This window comes from Myotis nattereri, assembly GCF_964212035.1.
Source record: "Myotis nattereri genome assembly, chromosome: 2".
Taxonomy (NCBI): Eukaryota; Metazoa; Chordata; class Mammalia; order Chiroptera; family Vespertilionidae; genus Myotis; species Myotis nattereri.
Genome location: NC_138076.1, coordinates 91,685,490 through 91,705,238, shown reverse-complemented (window position 1 = coordinate 91,705,238; position 19,749 = coordinate 91,685,490). Strand labels below are relative to the sequence as shown.

At 43.6% G+C, this 19,749-nt stretch overlaps 1 protein-coding gene across 1 annotated transcript in view; it reads right to left on the bottom strand.

The window, feature by feature from the left end:
- LOC308513775 (phosphatidylinositol 3,4,5-trisphosphate 3-phosphatase TPTE2-like) overlaps nucleotides 1-10,298 on the bottom strand; it is a gene marked incomplete at both ends in the record, with an annotated part of 89,338 nt that extends 79,040 nt beyond the window's left edge. The window contains one exon of the mRNA XM_081083911.1: nucleotides 10,210-10,298. Within this exon, the coding sequence (XP_080940037.1) occupies nucleotides 10,210-10,298 (89 nt within the window). The remainder of the gene's footprint in view (nucleotides 1-10,209) is intronic.
- Between the last annotated feature and the right edge of the window lie 9,451 nt (nucleotides 10,299-19,749).

Here is a 19,749-nt window from a genome sequence, read left to right as displayed (position 1 = left end):
TATAAATGTCCATTAAATCCATCTGATCCAGTGTGTCCTTTAGAGTCACTGATTCCTTGTTAAGTTTTCATCTATAAGATCTATCCAGTGAAGTCAGCAGAGTGTTAAAGTGCCCTGCCATGACTGTATTGTTATGGATCTCTCCCTTAAAGTTCTCTAGAGATTTTTTTTAAAAATATATTTTATTGATTTTTTACAGAGAGGAAGGGAAAGAGATAGTTAGAAACATCGATGAGAGAGAAACATCGATCGGCTGCCTCCTGCACATCTCCTACTGGGGATGTGCCCGCAACCCAGGTACATGCCCTTGGCCGGAATCGAACCTGGGACCTTTTAGTCTGCAGGCCGACGCTCTATCCACTGAGCCAAACCGGTTTCGGCCTCTAGAGATTTTTTATATATTTAGATGCTCCTATATTGGGTGTATATATTTTGACCAGGGTTATATATCCTCTTGTTGGATTGATGTTTTTGGTATTATGTAGTGGCCTTTGTTATTTCTTGTGATGGCCTTCATTTTGAAGTCTATTTTGTCAGATATGAATATTGCAACCCCAGCTTTTTTCCTATTTTTATTTTCATAGAAAAATTTTTTTCCATCCCTTCACACTCATCCTGTGTGAGTCCTTTGTTCTGAGGTGGGTCTCTTGTAGACAGCATATAGTGGGGGTCATGTTTTCTTATCTATTCAGCTTGCCTTTTGATTGGACCATTTAAGTCATTTCCATGTGAGGTTATTATTGATAGGTACCTATTTTTGCCATTTTAATTCTGTATTCCCAGGCTTCTCTCTCTGTTTCTTCTCATTACAGCAGTCCTTTTAGCATTTCTTGTAATGCTGGTTTGGTGGTAATGAACTTCTTTAACCTTTTTTTTCTGCTAAGCTCTTTATTTCATAGTCTATTTTTAATGATAGCCTTGATGGATATAGTAATCTTGGTTTCAGATCCTTGCTTTCCATTACCTTGAGTACTTTATGCCATTCCATTCTGGCTTGTAGATTTTCTGATGACAATTGTTATGACAGCCTTATAGGAGCTCCTTTGTAGGCAATAGTTTGCTTTTCTCTTGTTGCCTTTAAGATTCTCTCTTTGTCTTTAATTTTTGGCATTTTAATTATGATGTGGCTGGGCATGGGTCTGTTTTGGTTCTTCTTGCTTGGGACTCTCTGCACTTCCTGTAATTGTGTGTCTTTTTCCTTCACTAAGATCCCAACCCTGGCTTTTTCTCACAAAGCTCCAGCCCACTCTGCCCTCCCTCTTCCGGAGCAATAGGTGAGTGGCTGCACAGGGAATTTTGTGCATTGGCACTTTAAGAGGGTGCCTGCATTTCTAACTGTCTCTCCCTGGCATACAGCAACCTCACTGCTTTTCACAGCCAGATGTTATGTGGGTACCCTTTTCAGTTCTGTTGCTCTCTGTTAGGGGGCCCAGTTTGGGGATTAGACCACAGAGTTCTCATTGGGAACACCCCACAGCTGAACTATCTCTCCAGAACCTCAGTTGCTGTTGGTGGGCGCCTGGCCAGTCCTTTCACTCTTCTGCCCCTCATACCAGTCTCTATGCAGTCTCCACTTTCTGTCTTCGGTTATCAGGGTTTTCTCCAGAGAGCCTTCAGTTGATTTTTCAGAAAGTTTTTCTGTATTTTAGTTGTAATCCCAGTTTGGTTCTGGGAGCATGTCCGTGGAGCATCCACTTACTCTGTCGCCATTTTTAATATCCATAAGGAATAGGCAGCATGTCTATCTCCCCGTAATATGCATAGACTGCCACAGTGAAGCAATCATCTCAGCAGCCGGTCCTATCAAGATTTGCTTTAATATTTAGGTACTCCTATCTTGGGTGCACAAATATTTACAAGCATTCTATCCTCTTGCTGGATTTCTCCTTTTATCATTATACTTTGTCTCTTACTATAGCTTTGTTTTTGTTGTTGTTAATCATCACCTGAGGATATGTTTTTCCACTGGTTTTTAAAAAGAAAGGGAGAGAGAAAAACATTGATGTGAGAGAGAAACACATTGATTTGTTGCCTCCCACATACACCCTGACTGGGGCCAGGTACATGCCTTTGACCAGGAATTGGGTCTATGACCCTTTGGTGCAAAGGCCAACAGAAACACCAGCCAGGTCTAGCTTTGGTTTTAAATTCTATTTTTTCAAGTATAAGTTTTACTACCCTAGCATTGTTTTCATTTCCATTTGTATGAAATACCTTTTAACATCCCTTTACTTTTAGTCTGTGTATATATTTCATTCTGAGGTGGGTATCTTATAAGCAGCATATTTATGGGTCGTTTTTTCTTATCCATTCAGCTACCCTATATATTTTTGTTGGAGTATTTAAACCATTGCCATTTAAAGTAATTATTGATAAGTACATATTTATCACCATTTTATTTTTTTAACTATGTTCCTCTTTTCTTCTTTAAGAAGACCCTTTAACATTTCTTGTAACACTGGTTTGGTGGTAACAAACTCCTTTAGCTTTTTCTTGTCTGGAAAGCTGTTTATTTCTCCTTCAATTTTAAATGCTAGCCTTGCTGGGTAAAGTAGTTTTGGTTGTAGGTACTTGCTTTTTCATCACTGGATATTTCATGCCAATCACTTCTGGCCTGAATGTTTCTGTTGATAAATCAGCTTTATGGGAGCATCATTGTAGGTAACTAACTGTCTTTCTCTTGCTGCTTTTAAGATTCTTTTTCCTTAAACTTTGCCATTTTAATTATGATGTGTCTTGCTAAAAGCCACTTTGGGCCCATCTTGTTTGTGGCTCTTTGTAGTTCCTGGAATTGTGTGTCTTTTTCCTTCACTAGTTAGGAAAGTTTTCAGTCATTATTTCTTCAAATAAATTCTCAATCTCTTGTTCTCCCGCTTCTCTTTTTGATATCCCTTGATGCGGATATTGTTACATTTCATGTTTTCCCAAATGTCACTTAAACCATTCTCATTTTTTAAAATTCTTTTTTGTTTTTTGCTGCTCTTTGGGGGGATTTTCTGCTACTTTGTCTTTCAAATTACTGACTCAATCCCCTTTTCACCCAATCTACTGTTTATTCCTTCTAGAGTATTCTTCATTTTGTACTGGTTCTTTTTTATGATTTCGATATCCTTTTTCATGTTGTTGTAGTTCTAAGTTCCTTGAGCATCCTTCTAATCATTTCTTTGAACTATATATCTGATAAATGGCTTGCCTCCATTTCATGTAGCTCTTTTTCTGGAGATTTCTCTTACTCTTTCACTTGGGACATGCTTCTTTGTCTCCCTATTTTGGCTTTCTCTTTGTGTTTGTTTCTATGTATTTGGTAGATTTGCTATGATTTCCAGTCTTGATCAGGTATCTTTATGTAGTAGGTGTACTATAAGAACCAGTGATACAGTCTCCTTTATTACCTGAGTTGGGTGCCCCAGAAATGTCCCTTATGTCAATTATGTTTGTCCTCCTGTTGTAATTGAGTTTTGATTGCTATTGGCCCATTCATGCTTAGGGTCAATCCTCAGGCTGGCCGACTATGAGGATAATCTGGACCACAGTGTACATGCTGACCTCACAAAACATAATTTACCTCAGCAGGGACTGCTGCCTGCTGATATTTTTCTTTGGATATGCCATTGGTGATGCTAATAATTAGATCCTGCTTTAATGTTGTCTGAAACTGGCCACTTAGTGTGTTGTTTCTGGGGCCTTTTTAAGAACTCTGGTGCCAGCCAATGTCTGTCTGTAACTGGCCCTGGGTAATCTGTTTGGTGCTACAAAGCAATCCACAGTCTGTGACTGCCTTTACTGGGCTTGGGTGTGTATGTGGAAAGGACCAACTGTGCACCAAAGCTGGCCCTGGAGGAAGGTCAGTAAAAGTCCCTAGGCACCTTGAGGTCTACCAGCCACCAACTGCCTGTTAGGCTCAGTCACTGAAAGAGCCTCTGGGGGTGAATGGTATTCACCATATTGATTCAGGTTCTGAGACCATTCATCTAATGTCCTGGAGTACACCAAGAATAGCTGCTTCCTCCTGGGTGCTCACAGACCTTTGTAGTGAGGTGGGGTCACAGGGAGTCATCAAGGTGAAGCCAGCAGAATTTATCAGAACCAAATAGACCAAGATTTGGCTGTGTGAAGGGAGGGCTCCGCGCTGGTTGGCATGAAAGGTATAAATGTCCCCAATCCTAGAGCCACACAACTTTGTCTGTCCAAGTTTCTACCTAGAGCTTGATCTCAGTAGAGTAGGGCCCCCAGGAGTTGGGATGATGGGGCTAGAGAGAGATGCCAGTCAGGCTTGGGAGAAGGTTGGGGAAGTGGCCACTACCCTGAAGCCACACAGATCAGTTTGTCCCAGATTCTGCTCAGACCTGGGTAAGGTGGAGTCATGAAGAGTCAAGAGAATGGGGCCACTGGAGCCTGGAGAGTGGGGAGAGTGGATCTCCCATGAGAGGGAGGCACCAGTCAAGTTTTCAGGAAAGTAGGGGAAATGGCCCTACCCCAAAGCTACAAAACTCAGTCACTGATATCCCCAGAGTCTGTCCAGACCCCTCTACACTCCAGTCCAGGCAACTGATTCCTCACCAGGGTGCTAGCTCCACAGGATGGGGCAGCTAGGAGTTCAGAGAGTGGGTTTTGGGGGGAGGTTGTAAACAAGCATTCTCAAGACACTTGGATCCTTATTAGCTGTCAAATTTTATCTAAATATAAATTTTGAAATGAGTCTCATATATTTTAAACACATTTGCCACAAACTGACTATACAATTTATATAATCTATGAAGGTAAATGTCTTCCAATTACTTTTTTTTACAATTGTAACACAAATTAAAATATTATAAATTCAAAAGGAAGGAAGTATATTGTGTGAATCTGTATTATAGTATGAAATCTTACTATCATGTTGAGAAGAAGCTAAAGTAGAATGCTTCCATAAATTCTAGACAAGTAAATATTTAATAGAACACATAATTATAGAATTTTTAAATTCATGCTTCATTATTTTTACTTTCACATATAGGAGGAACATATTAATATATTATTATTAAGCTTAGTCAAATGCCATTTGTTTGCAATACTTTATGTTCAGCTTAAACTAAAATTCCCAGATAAATTATATTATATTAAATGTTGCACACAGATTATTTAGCAACATACTGATAAAAAATATCAAAATTAAGTGCTATACATTTTTCATTACCTCCTTTTCTAGGGTCTCACATACCTCAATATAAAGGATGATACAATTACGTGCATAATTCTCTTAATCTTGCTGCTGCAAAAAGAATTAAAAGTCAAATTCCAGAGTTCTCAAGTTTATCACAGATTTCTTCTAGCATATAATATCATTTAACCAATAAACAAAAGCCTTTATATATGTAACTAGAGGCCCGGTGCACAAAAATTTGTGCACTCGGGGGGAAGAAGGGGTCCCTCAGCCTGGCCTGTGCCCTCTCGCAGTCTGGGACCCCTCAAGAGATAACGACCTGCTGGCTTAGGACTGCTCCCGGGTGGCAGAGGGCAGGCCCAATCCCTAGGTGCAGCTCCTGGTCGGGCTTAGAGCAGGGCCAATTGGGGAGTTGGGGTGCTGCCCCGTGTCATGCACAGAGCAGAGTGGGGGTCCCCACTGGGGTGCCTGGCCAGCCTGGGTGAGGGGATGATGGCTGTTTGCAGCTGGTCACACACCATTCAGGATGGGGGTCCCCACTGGGGTGCTTGTCCAGCCTGGGTGAGGGGATGATGGCTGTTTGCAGCTGGTCACACACCCTTCAGGGTTGGGGTCCCCACTGGGGTGCCTGGCCAGCCTGGGTGAGGGGCTGAGGGCTGTTTGCAGCTGGTCACACACCCTTCAGGGTGGGGGCCCCCATGGGGGTGCCTGGCCAGTCTGGGTGAGGGGCTGAGGGCTGTTTTCAGGCTGGCGGGTGACAGAAGCTCCCAACCACTCCTTTTTTTCTTTTTCTTTTTATAATTCTGGGCCAGCTTTAGCTCTGAGGCTCCAGCTCTTAGGCCTCCGCTGCTGAAAGTAGGTAATCGAAACAATGTATAACTCCAGCTCTGACTCCAACTCTGAGATCCCAGCTCGCTGAAAGCTGGTTTCTGGGGTTTTTTTTTTTAGCTTCTACATTTGTTAAAATGTTTCAAACTGCAGGCTCAGAGGCCTGCAAGGCAGGCGGGGAATGTTGGTTTCCTCCGTCACTGAAGCAAGCAAGCCTCATGTTAGTTTCAAGCTGCCTGGCTGCCAGCCGCCATCTTGGCTGACAGTTAATTTGCATATCGCCCTGATTAGCCAATGGGAAGGGTAGCGGTCGTACGCCAATTACCATGTTTCTCTTTTATTAGATTAGATTCTTTTAAAAATTCTTCATAAATTTCATAACAAAATGCTTTGTATTAATAACTAAAATTTTTACCTTCCGGCTTCATGATTTTTTTTCAAATGTGGAATATATATGAGTAAAACACTAAACTTTGGATGTTTAGTAACATTTCTCTTGCCTGTAAAGCACCAATCCCAACTTTATGGTAATATTAAACTTGGAGTCATTAACTAAAGCAATATAACATGGAGACAGAAGGGAGTGGTAGAAGAGATCTGTGTTCCAGCTCTGCCATTAACAAGCTGTGTGATGCTGTACAAGTTATCACACTTTTCAGAACTGTTTCCACAGCAATATAATAAGGGACTTTAGGGATGGGTAGGGAGTAAATGACACTCTTCTCTTGTAATACTCATCTCAGAAAACAAAACATCCCCATTAATACAATAGCTAATTAGAGTCACATTTGGGGTTGCAAGTGCACTCTGGAGGTAAGGAATTTTGGTAAGATATACTTCAAAGGAGAAATACACTAGCAATTGGGCTCCTTCCATTAACAGGAGGAGGAGCCTGTTTGATGGAGCCTCCAGTTATGCCTCACTTTACCCTACGGCTGGAGACAAGGCAGCTATTGTGAAGCAATTTCTTGCCCTGCTGAAGCCTCCATCAGGGGACACAAGTTCCACTCCATGTGGTACTGATCCTAAGGCAGTGCTCATAGCTTGCTCCCAAAACAGGAGAATGGAGAGGGTAGATGCTGAACAGAACTGCGACACTGCCAAAACTGGCCATGTATTAATATTATCAGGCTAGTTCCCCACTCCTAATCTCTCTCTCCCACACTTTCACTGACTTAGGGAGCTGAGGCTGATGTGAATTCTCCCCTAAGGTTGTCATTCTCTTAATACAGGTCCCTTCTGATCTCACAAAGACTACCAGTTATCTGGGTAGCAAAGAAATGTTATAATAAATCTGACTTTGCCTGACAAAATGAACATACAAAACCATGCCTGGAAGAATCGCTGGAGCACAAAGGCATGGTTTGGGGAGCTTTAGCCCCTCCTATCTTTTTCAGTGTCTCCCAAAACTAACCCAAGTAAATATACATTGATTTTTTAAAAGTGTGTGTGTAAATACAGCTCCAAACAATGGGTGCAGAGTTTGCAGGGAAAGGACTGTGACTTAATTCTACATCCAGAAAAAGCACTGTTTATATTGAGGAACAACAGACAGATACTCTCCAACATGCCAAAACTCAAAGATACATCCTTGTATCTTTTCTAAAAGCAGTTACTCCAGAAGTGCTCATCACAAAACCATAAAAATCCTAGGAGAACACATATGTAGCAAAATCTCACACATCTCTTATAGCAATATTTTTGCCAATATATCTCCTTAGATAAGGGAAACAAATGAAAAAAATAAACAAATGGGATTACATCAAACTAAAAAGCTTCTGCACAACAAAAGAAAACATCAACAAAGTGAAAAGGCAACCAACTGTATGAGAAAACAAATGATACATTTGATAAGGTGTTAATATCCAAAATATGTAAAGAACTTACAAAAGTCAACACCAAAGAGACAGTCTAATTAGAAAATGGGCAAAGGACCTGAATAGACACTTCTCCAAAGATGACATACAGATGGCCAATAGACATATGAAAAGATGCTCAACGTCACTAATAATCAGAAAGATGCAAAGTAAAATGACATGAGGTATCACCTCACGCCTGCCAGAATAGTTACCATCAATAAATCAACAAATGACAAGTGCAGGAGAGGATGTGGAGAAAAGGGAACCCTAATGCAATGTTGGTGGGGTGCAGTCACTGTGGAGTTTCCTCAAAAAAATTAAAAATGGAACTTCCATTTGACCCAGCAATCCCACTTCTGGGAATATATCCTAGGAATCCCAGAACGCCAATAGGAAAGAATATATGTGCCCTTATGTTCATAGCAGCATTGTTTACAATAGCCAAGATCTGGAAACAACCCAAGTGCCCATCAGTAGATAGTGGATGTAAAAGTTGTGGTACATTTACACAATGTAATACTACATGGCTGTAAAAAAGAAGGACCTCTTACTCTTTGCCACAGCATGGATGGACCTGGAGATTATTATGCTAAGCGAAATAAGCCAGTTAAAGAGACCAATACCAAATGATCTCACTTATATGTGGAATCTAATGAACAAAATAAACTGACAAACAAAATAGACCAGACACATGGATACATGGTAGACTGGTAGATGTCAGAGGGGAGGTAGGTGGGGGGACGGGATGAAAGAAGGTGAAGAGAATAGCCAAAGAACATATATGCATTGTCCACGGACATAGACAACAATACGATGAGGGCCAGAGGAGGGAGGGCAGGGCCTGGGGGGGGGGGATGGGGGACATCTGTAACAATGTCAATAATAAAAATAATATATAATTTTTTAAAGTTCTGCCCCCACAAAAAAAGAAATAAATGCTCAAGTCAGCTGAGTAATGAATCAAAATGAAGAACCAGGAACAAGGAAGACACCTTGTAGAGAAAACATGTTAAATAAAATCATCAAAATGCAGAACTAAGTTTTTTTGTTGATCTTACGCATAGTGTTGTGTCCTTATATTCATTGTTTTAGATAGAATAATTATCTTGAGTATTTTTTCCTGCAAAGGAGGTTTTCTGGTGATAAAATCCCTCAACTTCTATATGTCTGGGAAAAATCTTTATTTCTCCTTCATATTTAAAGTATAGTTTTGCTACATATATTATTTGTAGCTGGTAATTTCTCTCACATATTTGATTATTTGGTTCCACTCTCCTCTGGTTTGTAGAGCTTCTGCTAAAAAGTTAGATGATATTCTGATGGGTTTTCCTTTGTAGGTAACTTCCTTCTTTTCCCTGGCTGCTTTGATAATATTTTCTTTGTCATTAATTTTTGACAGTTTTAATACAATGTGCCTTGGGGAGGGCCTCTTTGGTTTGAGGTAACAAGGCATTCTGTTGCTTCTTGGATTTGAGAATCTAGTTCTTTCCATAGGTTTGGGACGTTCTCATTCATCGTTAGTTTGAATAGGCTCTCCACTCCCTTCTCCCTCTGTTCGTCTTCTGGTATACCTATTATTCTAGTATTACTTTTTCTGATGGAGTAAAATAGTTCTTATAGAGTGCTTTCATTTTTTTTATGCTTAGATATTTCTTCCCTCTGCATCATTTCTAGATTCTTAGTTTCGATATCACTAATTCTTTCCTCCATCTTGGAGGCTTTGTTGCCTATGCTCAGTAGCTCAGTCCTAATCTCCTTAGGCATGCTTCCTTTCTAGGATTACTGACTGGTTTCTTTTTTAAATGTTTTTATTGATTTTTAGAGACAGATGGAGGGAGAGGGATAGAGAGATAGACACATTGATGAGAGACACACATCATTAATCAGCTGCCTCCTGCACACCCCCTACTGGGGATAGAGCCCACAACCCAGGCATGTGCCCTGACTGGAACCTCTTGGTTCATGGGTTGATGTTCAACCATTGAGCCACACCAGTAAGGCAGATTTGTTCTTTTTTAAGTTTCCATCTCTTTGGTAAAGTACTTGTTTTGATCATTCATTTGTTTTCCGAGTACATTTAATTGCCTCTCTGTATTTTCTCGCATCTCACTGAGTTTTTTCAGAACTGCAATCTTGAAATCTCTGTCATTTATATCACATATTTCCATGTGTTCCAGTTTGCTTTCTAGGTATTGTTTTTCTTTCTGAGCTTCCTCATTACTGTAGTTATTCATAGTATTTGCTGGTCTCCTTTGTCTAGACATGTATGTATATATGTATGCATGTATTCGTGTATTATTTTCCCTTCTCTAGCAGCTTTCTCTGAAGAGGTCTTTCTATTATTTTCCAGTAGATGGCGCTGACACATAAGATTTTTACCTCTGTAATCTCCCAGAATTGATCTCCACGGCTTCCAAAGACACTATGGCCATGCTGCTTGGGGGTGGGGGTATTTTGCCCTTTACCATAACGGCAATCCTGGACTTCTGTGGGCCTCCCCTCTTACCCCCCTCCCAAGTGCCCCATCTGGGGATCAATCACTGAGGGAAACAGGAGTTCTACTGCAATAGTTCTTGGTTTACAGATAATGAGCTCCTTGACTCAACACCAATGACAACAGGAAGTGAGTTTGGGGAGTCCAAGGGGTGGCAGGGTTCTGTGGTTCTGTTCCTTTGTCTGAAATACCACCTCTCAATAGTGGATAGCCACCTGCAGACCCACTGTGCTCTGTCAGGCATCTTTGCTGGCTCTGTAACTGTTTACCCCGCTCTCCTTGCTGGACTGCCTGCCATGACTCTCTGTTCCTCTTGGCCAAAGGAAACATCTGCTACTGCCGGCTTCTTCCCCTCTCTTGGCCAAGCGGCAAGCAGCTGGCTGCAAGGCTATGTCAGTGACTGTCTGAGCTTCCCTCCCTTCTTGCCTCCTTGTTTATTCCTCGTTGCCCACCTTTAGATGCTTCAAGGCGCGGGTCTCTCAGGCGTACCTCTATACTAAGTGGGGAAATCTTTGTTGGGTTATAGTTGGTTAACTTGTTAAACAACATTTAATTATGATGTGTCTTGGAAAATCCAGGGGGAGAGGCCAACAGGATCTGTCATGCCACCATTACTCTGATGTCCTGTAACTTCCAATTTGTACTTCTAACTCCCTTCACCTTTTCCATCCATCCCTCCACCCCTCTCTCCCATCTGGCAACTGTCAAAATGTTCTCTGTATCTCTGTGTCTGTTTCTATTCTTCTTGTTCATTTATTTTTATTTTTAGACTCAATTGTTGATAGATATGTATTTATTGCCATTTTAATGTTCATATTTTTAATTTTTTTCTTCTTCTTCTTAAAGAAGATCCATTAACATTTCATGTAATACTGGTTTAGTGGTGGTGAACTCCTATAGCTTTTTCTTGTCTGGGAAGCTCTTCATCTGTCCTATTATAAATTATAGCTTTGTTGGGTAATCTTACTAGTAGTTGTAGGTCCTTGCTTTTCATCAGTTTGAATATCTCTTGCCACTCCCTCTGGCGTGCAAATTTTCTGTTGAGAAGTCATTGACAGTCTTATGAGAGCTGCCTTATAGGTAACTAACTGCTTTTCTCTTATTCCTTTTAAGATTCACTCTTTGTCTTTACCCTTTTGCATTTTAATTATGATGTGTCTTGGTATAGGTTATTTTGGGTTCATCTTATTTAAAACTCTCTGCACTTCCTGAGCTTCTATGTCTATTTCCTTCACCAAATTAGGTAAGTTTTGTGTTATTATTTTTTCAAGAAGACTTTCAATTTCTTGCTCTCTTTTTCCCAGCACCCCTATTATGTGAATGTTAGTACAGTTGAAGTTGTTCCAGAAGCTCTTTACACTATCTTCATGGTTTTGGATTTTTTAAATTTGTTTTGTTTTTTTATATTCCAAATTGCTGATTTTATCCTCAGGTTCATCCACTCTACTGTTGGTTCCCTATAAAGTATTCTTCATTTCAGTTAGTGTATCCTTCATTTCTGCTTGTTTTTTTATGGTTTCTATGTCCTTTTTAATGCTGTTCAAGTTCTAAGTTCCTTGAGCATCCTTATAATTATTGTTTTGAACTCCGTATTTGGTAGTAGGTGTCCTTTGGGACCCAGTGGTGCAGTCTTCTTGGTCACCTGAGCTGGATGCTCCAGGAATATTCTTTATGTGGGTTATGTAGGCCCTCCTGTTGTCATTGATTCTTGATTGATTTTGGCCCATTCAAGGGTAGGATTGACTCTCAGGCTGGCTGACTGTGAGGCTTAACCCTGACCAGAGTGTGCAAGCTGCTCTACAGGTGCTGAGAAAACAAAACAAAACAAAACAAAACAATACAAATAAAGAACAAGAAAAGGAAAGAAAGAAGAAAAAATAATAAGAGAAGAAAAAATATGAAGAAACAGAAGAAAAACAAAAGAATAAGAAAAGAAAAAAGAAATAATAAAAGAAAGAAAAAGAATAACAAAAAGACAAAGGATAAAAAGAAATATAAAAGATAAAAGAAACAAAAAGGAAAGGAATAAAAAGATAAAAGTGAAGTTTGCCTTAACAGAGTTTAGTGCCTGCTGCATCTCCCTTTGTATATGCTGTGTGGAAAGCTTGTTGGATCCTGCTCCAACGTTGTCTGAACCTGGCCATTGAGTGTGTTGGTTCTGGGCATCTTATGAAGGACTCTGGTGTAAGCCAATGTCAGACTCTGTGTATGTCTGCCCCTTAGCAACCTGTTTGAAGCTACAAGCACATGAGGGGCTCCCTTCTGCTAGGCTTGGCTGTGCATGGGAAGGATTAAGCTGTGCTCCAAAGTGGGCTTTTACCAGCACTGGGCCCAGGGGCAGGCCAGCAAATGTCCCAAAGCAGCCCAGTATCCATCTCCACCTGCCTCTGCTGGCTGCCTGTTAGGCTTAGTCACTAAAAAGACTCAGTCCCTGCCCTGGCTGTTGCTCAATGGTTAGAGCATCAGCCCACAAAATGAAAGGTCGTGGGTTTGATTCCAGTCAAGGTCGGGGTGCATGTGGGAGGCAACCAATCAATGTATTCCTCTCACGTTGATGTTTCTCTCTCTGTGTCTCTCCCTATCCCTCCCACTCTCTCAAAAAAATCAATGGGAAAATATCCTTGGTGAGGATTAACACAAAAAAAATGAAGAAAAATTTTTTAGAAAGAAAAGGGTCAGTCACTGAAAGAGCCTCTGGCAGAATCAAGATGATGGGCTACTGGGTCTCCCATGAGAGGGAGGTGCTGTTCAGACTTCAGGGAAGATGGTGGGTGTGATCCCCTAGAGTTACATGTCTGAGACTGTCCCGGATTTTTTCCTGACCTCAGCAGGGTGGAGTCCCTAGTAGTCAAGGGGCAGGGCCTCTGGAGCACAGACGGTGTGTCTGTTGGAAGCAGGGAGAATGTTTCTATCAGATCTCTTGTGAAGGGGAAGTGCCAATCAGGTTCACAGGAAAGTGGGGGTGATGGCTTAACCCCAAAGCTAGTCATTGGCATCCTCCTGAGTCTGCCCAGACATCTATGCCTCGGTTTATGCCACTGACTCTTCAGCAGGGCTTAAGATCCACAGAGTGGGGTGAGAGAGATTCCCAGGCCGAGGGCACTCAGAGAGGATTGCTTCACCCAAGAAAGATGGCTGTTGTGGTATCAGAGGATGACTCAGTAGAGGGATCCTGGTGGTTATTCCTCCACATCTTTCCTGAAAGCCACAAACTCCAGACTCTCCTCAGGTGACTTCAGTCCGCACCACCCACTCTTAGCTGGAGCTAAGGGTCAGTGACTATAAATGAAATTTTGTGTGTTGGCCCTTTAAGAGGGGACCTTTGTCTCCAGCAGGTTCTGCCTCTCCTTGGTGGACAGGAACCCTGCCACTTTTCACAGCCAGATGCTATGTGGATGCCTCTTCCCAGCTCTGGCACACTGGGCTGGGGAGCCTGGCCTGGGTTTAGGCTTCATACCTCTGAGGGCACCTCCTGTGGCCGAGCTGTGCCTTCACAACCTCCGCAGCTTCCCATGGGAGTGTGGTCAGCCCCCTTCATGTCTCTGCCCTTTCCACCAGTCTTAAGGTGGCTTTTTCTGCCAATCGTTGGTTAATAAGATGCCTTTTCAGATCGTCTTTAGATGGTAATTCAGGGTGATTGTTCCTCAATTTAGCTGTATTTCCAGTTTGGTTCTAGGAGGAGGTGAAAGCAAGATCCATCTACTCTGCCACCATCTTGAAAAAGCTCCCTTATTATTCTTTCATATGGTCAGAATCCTGCAGCTTGGGTAGCTCTCAGAAGTCAGCATAGCTGCTGTCACCTAGAAACATCTGCGTTTCTTGGCCAATTAGAATCTGGAATTGACATGATCTTAGATACCTTTCTATAGCAGCCTGGGTAAGGCATGTGTCTCTGGATTGCTAATAATCTGAATCTGTTTGCTTAATCACCAAGTTCTTTACCAGTTTTCTTCTAATTTTTATCAGAAAATAACTTGACATTATTTCTTATATTATTGTTACTGTTATTATTATTACAGTGGATATGTTACATATCTGCATATTAACTATACATATTCTGCAATGGGGCTTGGCCCAGGGGTGGGGCAAAATTTGGATGGATTGAACAAGGTAAGCATTTCTTTCTTCCGATCTCAGTCCAAACAACATAAAGATAATTTGTTTTGTTTTGTTTTGTTTTGTTTTGAATTACAAAAGCTTGCTATATAGATAACGGAGGCATTTGCAATAATCCCTGTGAAAGACATTGGTGGCTCAGACCAAAGCGATGATCTTGGATTTGAATGAAGAGCTGGAATCAGTGCTTGACTTTGACATCTAACTTTCACTTAACCTCTTTAAACTTTAGTTTCTTCATCTGCAAACTGGTAATAATTCTATATTAGTAATTATATATATTAGGTGTTGTATTTTTAAATTAACAATAAAAGTAAAATTAAAGTGTGAAAGTGCTTTGGAAACTCTGAAACATCATCAGTTTTATGCTAAAATCCGAAACAAGGGGGAAAACATAATTAGATGGAGCACAGATGATTTTTAGGGGAGTGAACTTTGAATGATACTATAATGATGGGTGCATGTCATTATCCTATATAATAAAGAGCTAATATGCAAATGGGAATCATGCCCTCACGCCGTCACGCCATAATGGCTCAGACACTGAACACTGAGGAGAGAGGAATGGGGACCAGCCAGGCACAAATGAGCTCACGAGAGAGGAATGGGGACCAGCCAGGCACAAATGAGCTCACGAGAGAGGAATGGGGACCAGCCACGCACAAATGAGCTCACGAGAGAGGAATGGGGACCAGCCACGCACAAATGAGCTCATGAGAGAGGAATGGGGACCAGCCAGGCACAAATGAGCTCACGAGAGAGGAATGGGGACCAGCCACGCACAAATGAGCTCACGAGAGAGGAATGGGGACCAGCCAGGCACAAATGAGCTCACGAGAGAGGAATGGGGACCAGCCAGGCTGCGGCCCAGAGAGGGACAAGCCGCACACCCCGAGGTCCCGGGCGCCAGCGGCTCCACCTCTGCCTGCGGCCCAGAAGAGGGACAGTCTGCATGCCCCACGGTCCCTGAGGTCCCAGGTGCCAGCAGCTGTGCCTGTGGCCCGGAAGAAGGACATGCCGCCCGCCACGCAGTCCCAGGCGCCTGTGCCTGCAGCCCGGGCGAAGCCACCTGCCCACAGTCCCCTGTGGCTGTGGCCGGTCTGGGCGAAGCCGACCCAGGTTCTGGGTGCCGGCAACCAGCCAGAAGGAGGGAAGCCCAGGTCCTGGTTGCCTGTGACCACCCAGAGGAGGGAATCCTGGGTCCCGGGTGAGGGGCAAGGCAGAGGCGGTTAGGGGCAATCAGGCCAGTAAGGGAGCAGTTAGGGGTGATCAGGTTGGTAGGGGAGAAGTTAGGGGCAATCACGCAGGCAGGCAGAGGTGGTTAGGGGCGATCAGGCAGGCAGAGGGGCTAGGGGCAATCAGGCAGGCAGGCAGGTGAGCGGTTAGGAGCCAGCGGTCCCGGATTGCAAGAGGCAGTTGGACATCCCCCACGGGGTCCTGGATTGGAGAGGGTTGAGGGACTCCTGGGCTGAGGGACTCCCCCCCCCCCCACCTCTGTGCACAAATTTCATGCTCTGGGTCTCCAGTACATTTATAAAAACCCACAGAATGTACATTAGTAGGAGTGAATGATAATGTAAACAATGGACTTCGGGTGATTATGATGTGTCAGTGTAGATTTATTAATTATAACAAATGTGTTGCTCTGGTGGGGGATGTTGCTAATTGAGGAGGCTATGTATGTGTGGGGGCAGGGGTATATGGGAAATCTCTGTACCTTTCTCTTAATTTTACTGAACCTAAAAATACTTTAAAAAGAAAGTCTTTAGCCCTGGCTGGGTTTTCTCAATGGTTAGAGCATCAGCCTGTGGACTGAAGGGTCACAGGTTCGATTCATTGTCAAGGGCATGTACTTCAGTTGCAGGATCCCCAGCCCTGGTAAGGGTGCATTCAGGAGGCAACCAATCGATGTGCCGCTCTCACATCAATGTTTCTCTCTCTGTCTTTCTCCCTCCCTACCTACCTTCCTTCCACTCTCTCTAAAAATCAATGTAAAAATATCTTCTATTGGAGAGAAACTAAGATGGCGGCATAGATAAACACCGGGAAATAGTCGCCTCCCACAACAATTGAAAATTAGCCCAAAGGACGGAGCAAACATCGTCCAAAACAACAGGAAGGCTGGCTGAGTGTAATTTCTACAACTAGAAGAAAAGAAAAGCACGCTGAGAGCCAGAGGAGCTGCGGAGGCTGAGTGCAGAGGTACGGCGGCGGCGGCGGCGGCGGCGGCGGATCGCGCGCGCCCGCGGAAAGGGGGTGGCACCTGAGGACGCGGCTGTCTTTTTGAATCACAAGCTCCCGACTGCTCTGATCTCCGGTTCCGGGAAGTCTCTGGGGACCCAGGTCTCATACGGGGAGAGGCTGCTCTCTCAGGCGGCAGCGGGCGAACTTGGGGGCAGATTTCCCTCGGAGGTGCTTGCAGCCATTGCCGGGACACTGAGACGCGCGACTCCGGGTGCGGAGAATCAGCCATTGCTTCTTTCTCTGGCCCTTTGACTCCCTGAGACCCCGCCCCACCCGGGCTGCAGCAGAGGCTTTTGCATGTGAATGCCCCAGAACTTTGCAACCTGATAATTACCTAACTGCAGCCGGGCCAGCCAGACCCGGAACTTCCAAGAGAAGGCCCAAGGCCCCGCAGCAGCTTGCATTGCTTCACAGCTGAGCCTCTTCGTAGTTCCTGCTGTGTGGCCTCAGGCAGGGGCTGAATTAGCACCTCCTTAGATCCAGGAGCCACTGTACCCAGTGGTCAGAGGGGGACCATTCTCCCACTTCAGACACAGCTGCTTCCCACAGCCAATTGGCCTGGAGGTCAATTCCTCCCAGTGATCCTACAACAAGCGAGGCACCAAGAGTGCACCAAGAGTGTCCACCCCAGGTAACTGGGGAGGCTGAGCCACTGGGCCCTACAGGACACCTGGCGCGCAGGCCACTCTATCAACACAGGGAAGCAGCCAAAATGCGGAGACAAAGAAACAGGTCACAATTAGCAGAAACGGAGGAGGCCAGACGACTGGATATAGAGTTCAAGGCCACGTTTATAAGGTTTGTCAAGAATTTTATGGAAACCGCCGATAAATTTAATGAATCCCTCAAGGAGTATGGTGAGACCATGGAGGTCATGAAAAAGGACCAATTAGAAATTATGCATACACTGACTGAAATAAAGAATACTTTACAGAGCTCCAACAGCAGACAAGAGGATCCCAAGAATCAAGTCAAAGATTTGAAATGCAAAGAAACAAAAAATACCCAACCGAAAAAGAAAAAAGAAAAGAGATTCAAAAAATATGAAGATAGTGTAAGGAACCTCTGGGACAACTTCAAGCGTACCAACATCAGAATTATCGGGGTACCAGAAGGAGAGAGAGGGCAAGATATTGAAAACCTTTTTGAAGAAATAATGACAGAAAACTTCCCCCACCTGGTGAAAGAAATGGACCTACAAGTCCAAGAAGCGCAGAGAACCCCAAACAAAAGGAATCCAAAGAGGACCACACCAAGACACATCATAATTAAAATGCCAAGAGCAAAAGATAAAGAGAGAATCTTAAAAGCAGCAAGAGAAAGACAGTCAGTTACCTACAAGGGAGTACCCATCCGACTGTCAGCTGATTTCTCAACAGAAACCATGCAGGCCAGAAGAGAGTGGCAAGAAATATTCAAAGAGATGAATAGCAAGAACCTGCAACCAAGATTACTTTATCCAGCAAAGCTATCATTCAGAATGGAAGGTCAGATAAAGAGCTTCACGGATAAGAATAAGCTAAAGGAGTTCATCACCACCAAACCAGCATTATATGAAATGCTGAAAGGTATTCTTTAAGAAGAGGAAGAAGAAAAAGGAACTCTTACCATTTGCCACAGCATGGATGGAACTGGAGAGCGGATAAATACCACAAGATCTCACTTATTTGTGGAATATAATGAACAACATAAACTGATGAACAAGGACTGATCCAGAGACGGAGAGGCATTGATTGGACTGTCGGGCCTTGGAGGGAAGGTAGGGGAGGGTGGGGGCAAGGGGGAAAGATCAACCAAAGGACTTATATGCAAGCATATAGGCCTAACCAATGGACACGGACAACGGGGGGGTGAGGGGGTGAGCGGGGAGAGGGGGGGGGTAGAGGGTACACATATGTAATATCTTAATCAATAAAAAATATTTAAAAAAAAATTATCAGCTTAAAAATAAAAAAAAATAAAAAAAAATATCTTCTATTGAGGATTAAAAAAAATAAAATATAAAGTCTTTAAAAACAAAAACCCACAACTCTCCCCCTCCAAGGGTGCCACCTGCATCCTGAGCTAAGATAACAGGGATTGTTTCTTCTTTCTTATGGCATATCCAGAGCAGGGCAGAGTGCCTTGCACAGATGATACACTCAGAATACAACTTTGTATTTTTAAACAAAAGTCATCATTACTTCCTAATGTATCTGTGAAAGGAGGATCAGGAGAGATACAAACCTAGCAACATGCTACTTTTTACCTCGTTTAAGATAAGTGAAGCAACTAATGAATACACATAGTTCTTCAAATTACCCATGAATTTTCATTTTCTATTATTTATTTCATCATAGTCCATCAATGAAGTGTTCACTCTGCCACTTAATTAAATTATACATCTGTTTATTAGCTAATAGGGGCCCAGTGCACGAATTCGTGCACCTTGAAAGGAACTGTGGGCCGCGAGGCTACGGTGGGCACAGGGGTGAGTCTCGGGCCATCCTTCATGCCCATGCCTGGCCCCTCCTGCCATGGCCCCTGGTCCCCTGTCTGCCCACCACCGCTCCCACGCACTGACCGCACTGGCCCACTCTCACCCTCTGATGGTGCAGAGAGATTGGGGCCTGCACCAGTGGGTGCTAGTGGGGCTGGTGTCATCAGCAGTGCGAGCCAGCGGCTGCTTCTCCAATCGCCCCTCAGGAAGAGGGGGAGGTGGAGAAGCCCTCAGGGGCAATTGGGGCCAGCAGCCACCGGTTGCACCCACTAATGGCGCCAAGCGATCGGGACCAGTGCTGGGCGCTGGCAGCAGGTGCAAGCGGTGGCTCCAGCGCTGGTGGTGGGTGTGAGCACCGGGTGGGACCGAGGTGTGCAGGAGCAAAGAATTTTCAGTAACCACCAGAGGCTCACCCCAATGACAGCGATCGGCACCCTGCCTTGGTCTGGTGCCCCCGCTGACCTGCTTCACAATCCCGCCATGGCCAACCCCCACCATGTTCCGTGTGCACGCCCTGGTGGTCAGCGCATGCCATAGTGACCGGTTGTTCAGTTGTTCGGTTGTTGCGCCATTTGGTCTATTTGCA